A 10105-nucleotide genomic window follows, 5' to 3' on the forward strand; every position below is an offset into this window, starting at 1 on the left:
TTAGACTACACGTTCATACCAGCTTGGAGCTACTCTTCAGGAGCCATGTGCGCTGCCGCCTATGCATGCGCCATGCAGTACCGATCCATCTCACCATGCAGCACCGGCCTAATCCACTACGTGAAAGCAGGATCAGTAGTTAGGATTAGTTAGCGTGTGCGTGCGTGTGTATCTCTCTTCCTCCCTCTGTACTCCTATATTATGTACTGCCCCGTTTGGGAGGAATACAATCTGTGATTGAGCTCAACTCTATATTCCAATATGGTATCAGTTTGATCTAATCTACGCTTCCGCCATGGCCACCGAGGTCGACGCCGCCGCGGCCGCCGCGGCCGCCGCCGCCGCCGCAGCCTCCTCTCCGGCTACCTCATCTCCTCTCACTCCTCCCGCTACCTCTTCCCAGCCAAACCCCACCATCTCTCCCGACACCCCATCTCTGCTTGTCACTCCCGCTCCTCTTCCTCTCCAGACAGTGCCGCCACCCCACTTCTACCCAACGCCCGCGTATGTGCACGCCATGCGTGTCGAGGGCGCTCACATCAATCTCCCCGTCCGCCTCGCCATGAACGGCGCCAACTACACTGTCTGGCAGGGGATGATGCTGGACGCCATCGATCAGTACGACGTCGCCTCTTGGATCGCGCCGGACTTCGCTGACCACGCCGGCGACGCATGCTGGAACATCGTCAACAAGGCGGTGAAGCGATGGTTCCTCGGCGCGATGGTGACGGAGCTTGCGGCCTTCATGCTCGACCGGGAGGCCACCGCCGCCCAGACCTGGGCCTCCGTCGAGGCTCTCTTCGTCAACAACCATCGGGCGCGGTGATTCCAGCTCCAGACGGAGCTCTCCGAGACTCGTCAAGGGGACTCCTCAATCTCCGTCTTCTGCGCCCGCCTCAAGTCCATCTCCGACGCGCTGCGCGATGCCGGCAAGCCACTGGACGATGACGAGTTGGTCATCCAACTTCTGCGTGGCGTCAACAAGGATCGTCATCAGACTACCGCCAAGATTATAGAGAAGTCCCCAACTCCCATCCCCTTTGACGTCACCGTCGACATGCTTCTGCACGACGAGATCGGCAACAACTTCGCCGGCTCCACCCATCACAGCGCCCTCGCCGTCCAGCAGCGGGGTCCGTCGCCCGCGCACTCGGGTGTGGCCTCCGGCGGCCAGGCTCGGCCGCCCGCCCCTGGTCTCGGCGGCGGCAAAACGTCTTCTCCCTCACCCAACTAGGGGCACAACAAACGCCGCCGCTACACCACCAACGGCAGGTATCAAGGCGCCGCCGCTTCACCACCACCATGGACGGGGTAGGTCTATGCCTACCCCATGGCCCTGCCTCCTCCACCACGCTCGGCGCCTGGCATCCTCGGCGCACGGCCGCCACAGGCCCATGCCGCCTTCAGCGGACCCCTGCAGCAGCAGCAGTACTCCTTCTACCCGGCCTTTCCGATGCCATTGCACCAGCCGCCGGCCTTCCACCACCAGCCGTACTTGCCGGCGCCTCCCCAGCAGCAACAGTACAACCCTCCACCGGCCAGCTCCGATGCTCATGGAGTTGATCACGCGGCGCTGATGGGCGCCCTGCACAACCTCTCGCTGCAGTCGCCTAGCGGTGGCTGGGTTGCGGACTCCGGCGCCTCCACTCACCTCGTGACCGATCCCGGTAAGTTGTCCTCCGTCGCCCCTGTATCTCATTATCCCCCAGTTTTTGTTGGCAACGGTAGTCCCATGCGTATTACCCATGTCGGTTCTGCTTCACTTCCTAACCCTAATCGGCCTCTCTATCTAAATAATGTCCTGGTTGCTCCCGATCTAGTCAAAGATCTTCTTTCTGTACGTCGCTTAACCACTGACAACAATTGTTCCGTCGAATTTGACCCGTATGGCCTTTCTGTGAAGGACTTTGCAACCAAGGCGGCAATTCTTCGGTGCAACAGTGAAGGCGAGTTGTACGACGTCTTCCCTCCAGCTGCACCCGCGGCCCTCGCCGTCACCGTCTCACGCCTCACCGACCTCTGGCACCGGCGTTTGGGTCACCCCGGCGATGCTACTTTTCGTTCCAATAAATCCTTAGAACATTGTAATAAACCTGTAGTGGATGGGCGTTTATGTCATGCTTGTCAAACCGGAAAACATGTTCGTCTACCATTTACTTCCTCGACTAGTCACACTACTGCTGCTTTTGATCTCTTGCATTGTGATCTTTGGACAGCACCTTTGTCTAGTGTTTCCGGAGCCAAGTACTATCTCTTGATAATTGATGATTTTTCATGCTATCGATGGACTTTCCCTCTCAAACAAAAATCTGATGTACCTTCCATTTTTCGTCACTTTCATGCCTACGTTCGCACGCATTTTGGTCGAACCATTCGGACCCTCCAGTGCGACCATGGACGTGAGTTTGATAGTGCTCAAAACAGGGATTTCCTCCTTCCCTTCGGTACGGTGATGCGTTTCTCTTGTCCATACACTTCTTCTCAGAATGGAAAAGCTGAGCGTGCCATTCGTTCGACTAACGACGTCGTGCGCACACTCTTGCTCCAAGCATCCATGCCGCCACGCTATTGGGCCGACGCTCTTGCTACTGCCACCTTGCTCCTCAACCTCCGTCCCACTAAAACCCTCTCCCTCGCCACACCACACGAAACTCTCCACCAGCCCCCCCCACTTACTCTCACCTCCGCGTCTTCGGATGCCTAGCTACCCTAACACGGAGGCCACTGCGCCGAATAAGCTTGCTGCTCGCTCTCTTCCTTGAGTCTTCATTGGTTATCCCCCGGATCACAAAGGTTACCGATGCCTAGACCTCTCCACCCAACGCGTCTACACCTCGCGGCACGTCACCTTCGACGAATTCGTCTTCCCTTTCTCTCGCACTCCGGAGGCCAACTCAGCGCTTGATATTTCGCATCCACCTACAGCCGATGAACCCATCTTTACGCCCGCTTCCCCGCTCACCAGCCCAGCTGTGTTCACACCCCCGGTCGGCACCCACACTAGCCCAGCAGCCGCTTCGCCAGACCACACTGCTGCCCTGCCGGCCGTTTCGCCTGGCAGCCACGTTAGCACACCAGTCGTTTCGCCCGGCCAGCCCGCCGCCATCACGCCTGCTTCTTCCACCTCCCGCCCCCAAACCTGCACCCCGGCGTCACCACACACCACCTCCAGTAGCTCGGCCTCTACATCGGCCTCTATTTCCTCCGGTAGCCCCACCACCCCTCGGCCTCTCCCGCGCCATGCCATTGCTGCCGCGCCCCCTGCTAACCCTCATAACATGCGTACTCGTGCCAAGTCGGGCTTCCAACTGCCATCTCGTTGGCTCAATTTCCTAGCTGATCCCTCGCGTGTCTCTCCCCTCCCCTGCAACTATCGCGCTGCTCTTGCCGATCCCTGTTGGGCCAGTGCCATGAGTGACGAGTACCAAGCTCTCCTCCAAAATGAGACTTGGTCACTTGTCCCTCGACCATCCACGGCTCCGGTTATTAGTGGGAAGTGGGTTTTCCGACACAAGTACAACTCCGATGGCACCCTCGCTCGTTACAAGGCACGTTGGGTTGTTCGCGGTTTCTCTCAGACCGAGGGTATTGACTACGACGAGACCTTCTCCCCGGTCGTCAAACCTAGCACTATTCGGGTCGTTCTCTCTCTAGCTACATCTCACTCGTGGCCCATTCATCAGCTCGACGTTAAGAATGCCTTCCTTCACGGGCATCTTACGGAAACCGTTTACTGTCAGCAGCCGCTCGGTTTCGAAGATCCCGTCGCCCCATCCCATGTCTGCCTTCTTAACAAATCTCTTTACGGCCTTAAACAAGCCCCACGCGCATGGTTTACTCGCTTCGCCGCCTATGCTACCTCCATTGGATTTGTTGCTTCTAAATGTGATACCTCGCTATTCATTTACAAGTCAACAACCCACACTGCCTATCTCCTTCTCTATGTCGACGATATTATTCTCACCGCTTCGTCCTCTTCTTTTCTCACTTATATTATTGCCCTTCTTAGTCGTGAATTCTCCATGACCGATCTAGGCACTCTGTCTCACTTTCTTGGCATCACTGTCACTCACTCGCCCGCCGGCCTCCATCTCTCTCAGCGCCAGTATGCTTTGGACATTATTGAGCGCGCCGGTATGTCTGACTATCATCCTATTCGCACTCCTATCGACTCGGGTGCCAAGCTCTCCATCTCTGATGGGGATCTACTCGATAATCCCACTCTCTATCGCAGCCTGACCGGTGCCCTGCAGTACATTACTATCACGCGCCCCGACTTGTCGTACGCCGTTCAGCAAGCATGTCTCTTCATGCATGCTCCACGTTCCTCTCACTTCAACCTTGTCAAACGAATCCTTCGTTATCTCAAAGGCACCCTAGACTTTGGACTCCACATTTACCCGTCTTCACCTTCCACACTCCTAGCATATTCCGACGCCGACTGGGCCGGTTGCCCCGACACGCGACGCTCTACCTCCGGTTTTTGCGTTTTTCTTGGGTATAATTTGATATCTTGGTCGTCGAAGCGACAACTTACTGTTTCCAGGTCTAGCGCTGAGGCGGAGTACCGGGCCGTTGCCCATGTCGTTGCCGAGACGGCTTGGCTGCGTCAGTTATTGCAGGAGCTTCATCAGCCCATCGCCAAGTCTACGGTGGTTTATTGTGACAATGTTTCTGCCGTCTATATGTCCGCTAACCCCGTGCAGCATCGACGGACGAAACACATTGAGATAGACATCCATTTCGTTCGTGACAAAGTTTCCTTGGGCGAAGTTCGTGTCCTTCATGTTCCTACAACCTCTCAGTATGCGGACATCTTCACAAAGGGGTTGCCTACTGCTACATTCAGTCAGTTCCGGTCCAGTCTCAACATTCGGCAAGCCCACGTTGACACTGCGGGGGGCTGTTAGACTACACGTTCACACCAGCTTGGAGCTACTCTTCAGGAGCCATGTGCGCTGCCGCCTATGCATGCGCCATGCAGTACCGACCCATCTCACCATGCAGCACCGGCCTAATCCACTACGTGAAAGCAGGATCAGTAGTTAGGATTAGTTAGCGTGTGCGTGCGTGTGTATCTCTCTTCCTCCCTCTGTACTCCTATATTATGTACTGCCCCATTTGGGAGGAATACAATCTGTGATTGAGCTCAACTCTATATTCCAACAAAGACGATACAAATAGTGAGATGCTATACAATGATACACAAGCCTTTTACGTATTCGCGAAGTAAAAAGAAACAGTGAGATGCTGGAGTATCTGCTTGACGTCATATGCATGTATTACACGAAATATCATCCCGTAGTTTGCAAGAGAAGGATTCCCTACACGATAGGCCAGCCTAGACAGATAGATATACGATGGTGTTCTAGTGCTAACATGCTCGTACATTTCTTAACTACGAAGTCAAAGACCTCCTTATTGGTCTCGGCAAGTACATGCCATCGGCAGCCTACGGCAACGCGCCACGTAAGGCTACACCCATGATCGTGGGGTGCAAAGTGGCGCCACGCATCGACCCGCACTAGGGCTCGATCGGTGCAGTCGCGCCTTCGGCGCGTGGGTGGGGTTGACCTCGACCGAAAGTCTCCGCGTGCGCCACCGCATGGTAGTAGCCAGGGTCAGCGCCGGGCTCGATATAGACGGCCAAAGCCCGCACGGAAGCTAGCGCGCCTTGAGAGCGACCATGCACCTGGCCTGGCCGATCGGATCCACCATGGCATGGATCGATCGATGACGGGGTCCGGTGCGCCATGGCTAGCTGTTGTTGTACGTACGTACGCGTCGGCGGGTGGGCGGTGCGTGGGTGGGGTTGGGCGGCTCCGCCTCCACCGTCACCTACGACCTTGGCAGCCGCCGGCCGGCCAGGCCGGTTGGATGCATGGGCCCCGGCGCACATATAGTAGATTTCCGTGGTAAGTTCGTGACGCTGACGCTGTGGCCGTCATCTTGTTGGGTCCGTGGCTCTGTGCCGTTGCTGTCGAAAGGGACGGCCATTGCACCGATCGGGTTAGGTGGCCCGGCCGGGGCGTACGAACTCGCGCACGCGTGCCGCAGATGCGCCGAGAAAGAGGGCCCAAACCAACGGCCGCTTGGACGCCTTTCCTCTTGGCACCTCTTTCCGGGAGAATCTGGTACGGTATTATTGCGACCCGACTATACGTTGCCTCTAGCTTCATGTATAGATCGACGATGGCCTCAAAATAAAATCTTCACCGATCGATAGTTGCCCTCTCACTCTGAGGACGACGGGCGTAATCAACGACGATCGAACCATCTGGATCCAACCAGCCAACTACAAATGGGATGCCTTCTCCCACCAGGCGCTAGCTTAACACTCCATCCGTTCCAAAATATTTGTCTTTCTAGAGATTTCAACAAATGACTACATACGGAGCAAAATGAATGAATCTACACTCTAAAATATGTCTACATACATCCGTATATTGTGTCCATTTGAAATGCCTAGAAAGACAAATATTTGGGAACAGAGGGAGTAATTACTTCCTCCATCTCATAATACGTTATTTGACAGTACACTAGTGTTGGAAAAACTTCTTCCATTAGGAGACAGAGTAGTAATTAGCGCTGCCTGACGAGTGGTTTAGCCAGTTTGGTACCGTGAGATATATGATCGCGACATTTCATGTATACTAGCTAGCTTGCTAGATCATGATCTAGTAATCTCTTCTCCTTTTTTTCTCTCTTCTCCATGACGAGGGCAGATCAACCAACACTTGTCTCAATGTTTATATTTACGTACACACGTACATACTTTTAAGCTTATTATGCAGTTACACATAATTAACACCGAATACGTAAGTCCCATAGAATTAGTTACTATCTAATTACGCAATCCTGACGCATGCACAGCAGGCTGCAGCACATGCGAACGAACGAGGTGATTAATCATGAGAAGGAACAGGCGTGCTCATCCATGTCGAATGGTCGATGGCCCCGACAGAGCAAATCACGTTGCCAGAGGGCCTAATTAAGCAGCCCTAAGCGTACGGCCCTACTAATCTATGCCTTAAAGCTTATCACTTGCCTTAAGTATTCGGGAGATAAGCTAAAATACAGTTCTAACAACAAGCCGCGATGGGTTCAGTTAATCGACTCCCCCTTCTGGCATGCAGGTCGCGCCTACTAGGTGCCAAGGGGCGGGAGCACGCGTGGACGAATCTGTAGTAGACCGGGCTGGCATGTCATTAACAAACCTAATCGCTTCCGTAGGCCACCTCACCTGCTGCATAATTGTGCGCCTTGTTTATTAACACGGTCGCTAAGCATCCGGTCGCAAAATTGCTAATGGCAATACAATTATTGCGAGCGTGATCGTATTGGTTGGAAACTCCAGAACCTTTTAGAAGAGTATAACTGTCACTGACTTGGGGAGATTGGAGTGCAAGGAAAGCAATGTGAGGGGAGTGTCAATCTAGCGAAGTCTCGTCGTCATTTTCTCATTGTCTCCGGGTCAGTAGTAGTACCGCCCACGCAGCCTTTGACAGCAACATAATGCCCACGTTAATCCTCTTCACGAGTGTTATTTTCCAAGGAGCAAAACCCCAGTATCGAGTATCGACTGATTCATACAATCATAGATCGAACCATTTTGTCCGTTTGGATTATCCAGACATAAAACTTGTGTCACAGCCCCAGATCAGCCTTACTTGACTTTGCCTGCTCATCATGTCATCATGTTTAAATTACTAAGAAATTTGAAATGGGGATGCTTAAACCCTAGCACCAAATGAATTCAACTAGGGTCAAAATAAAATCTTTTTCATTGAACTCAAAATGCCCTCTAAAAATGTTCAACATTTCTAGTTTGAGGTGGAAGCATCTGCCAAAAATGGTTTATATTTTTGCAGGACATATTGGGCTCTGAATTAAATCATACTCTATTTGCATTTGGGCATTTAAATGCTATAAAATATTCTAAATGCCCAAATAATTCTGAAAATAAGTGTGGGCTGTTGGAAATAATCTAAACAGAGCCCCTGATTATTTTCAGGATTTTTAAAGATGCCTAAGTATTTTAATAAAGCCCTAAAAATTTACAGAATATTAGAAAACTGAAGTAAATAGAAAACAGAGAGAGAGGAAACTACCTGGCGCAGCCCACCTGGCAGCCCACTGGCCGGCCCAACACTGTGCTGGCCCGTGCCAGCCACCTGCTTCCTCTCGCCAGGCAGGCAGAGAGGAGGGACACGGCGCACGCGCCCGAGCTCGCCACGCCACCACCCTGCTCGTCTGCATCGCCTGGTCACCGCTTCGACGCCGCGAACGCCTCCCCGGTGTCGCCCCGGTCCATCCGACACCTCACTCTCCCCCCTGCTCTCTCCCTCGCTTCCTCAACGCCATGGCCGACGCAGCCGCGTCCGCGCCGACGAGCACCACCGCGGCCATCGTCCACCCCCTCACCTCTTTGACGCGGCCCGAGCTCCGCCGTGCCTCCCTCGTCCTCCACGACGGCTCACGCGACCGGAAGAGCCCCGAAGCGCCACCCCGACGCTTCTCCCCTCCTCGGCCGCCGGAGATCAGCCTCGCCGCCCCGCTCAGCTCCGGCCTCCCCCGAGCCCGCTGAGCATCTCGTCGCGCCCTCCGTAAGCTCCTGCTCCTGCTTCCCCTCTCCGTTTTTCCCCTCGTGCACCATAGCGACTCCACCGCGCTCACCCGCACGCGCCGCCGCAAACCTCGTCGCCGGCGCTACTCCGGCCACTCCCCGGCCGCGCCAACACCACGGTTGGATGCGGACGAGCGTCCGCATCCCGTAGCTGTGCTCCGCGCGCCAAACGGCGCTCCGTAGGCAAAACCCGAGCCGTTCCGCCGTGTCTGGCCTCGCCGGCGTCGAGTCGCCGGCGGGTTTGACTCATTTGACCGCGGTTGACCACTGGTTTGACCTTCCCTGACATGTGGGCCCAAGCCCCTAATTAGTTAACTCGAGATTAATTAGAGCTAACTAATTTAGTTAACTAAACTAGACACTGACATGTGGGCCCCGCCCTGCTAACAGCCTGGTTAGGGTTAGTTTAGCACTAACTAACTCAATTAGTCGACCGAGTCACTGACCAGTGGGTCCCCAGGTCAGGTTTGACCTGGACCGTGCCTTTGACCTGATTACGTCACCCTGACGTCATGCTGACGCAATAATGATTTACTGGAATTATTAATATTCAGGAAATTCCAGAAAATGTTTAAAACTTGTACAATTCATAGAAAATCAATCGTAACTCCAAATCAAACAAATTATATATGAAAAATGATCAGAAAAATCCAATCTATCCATCTGCACTGGTTTCATGCATGTTAGAACAACTTAAAGCTGCTGTATACAACAATTTGAATTAATGGCATTTGAAATGTCATATATGGAGTTTGAATTTGAATCTTGGATCCAAACCAACTCCATTTAATCTGCTGCTAGTTGCATTAGCCCAAAACACATTCATATTGCCATGTCATAGCATGCATCATATTGTGCATTGCATTGATTGTGTTTCTTCTTTGTTTGTCGGTGTTTGTCCCCCCTCGGTAGACGCTGTACCGATGATGTGATCGTTGACACTGATGAAGAGTCAATGTTATCTTCAGAAGTGCCAGGCAAGCAAAACCCCCTTGTTCATTCCGATACAATCCTACTCTCTCGCTCCTGCTCTCTTTTACTGCATTAGGACAACAACGAGTCATTTGTTACTTGCTGCGGTAGCTGAACCCCTTTATCCTCTGCATGACCTGTCATTGCCACAGTAAATAGATGAAACCCACTAGTATGAGTAGGAGTTGTTTGAGCCCTGTTGTGCCTACTCATTGATGTTTGTTTGTCATGCCTGCTACTGCTTAGAGTTGAGTCAGGTCTGATTCATCGGGAATGAATCAGAGGTGTGTGAACATGTCCTACTGTGTGTGAGCTAAGTGTGTGAACACGATTTGGTAAAAGGTATCGGTGAGAGGCCATGTAGGAGTACATGGTGGGTTGTCTCATTGAAGCCGTCCTTAGGAACTGAGTTCTGTGTGTTGTGATCCATGATTCAGCTACTACCATGCATTGGGCCCTGAAATATGACTCCGCTCGACTTCTTAATCACCCCTGTTCTCTGTCCAG

General features: G+C 53.2%; 1 protein-coding gene across 1 annotated transcript; it reads left to right on the top strand.

The window, feature by feature from the left end:
* Window positions 1–342: 342 nt before the first annotated feature.
* On the top strand, window positions 343–2239 carry LOC119368038 (leucine-rich repeat extensin-like protein 5). Its single transcript, XM_037633400.1, has 2 exons — window positions 343–1667; window positions 1904–2239. Exons 1-2 carry the CDS (start codon window positions 1331–1333, stop codon window positions 1942–1944), a joined length of 378 nt encoding a protein of 125 aa, XP_037489297.1. The 5' UTR covers window positions 343–1330; the 3' UTR covers window positions 1945–2239.
* Window positions 2240–10105: the final 7866 nt, after the last annotated feature.

This window comes from Triticum dicoccoides, chromosome 2B, assembly GCF_002162155.2.
Source record: "Triticum dicoccoides isolate Atlit2015 ecotype Zavitan chromosome 2B, WEW_v2.0, whole genome shotgun sequence".
Taxonomy (NCBI): Eukaryota; Viridiplantae; Streptophyta; class Magnoliopsida; order Poales; family Poaceae; genus Triticum; species Triticum dicoccoides.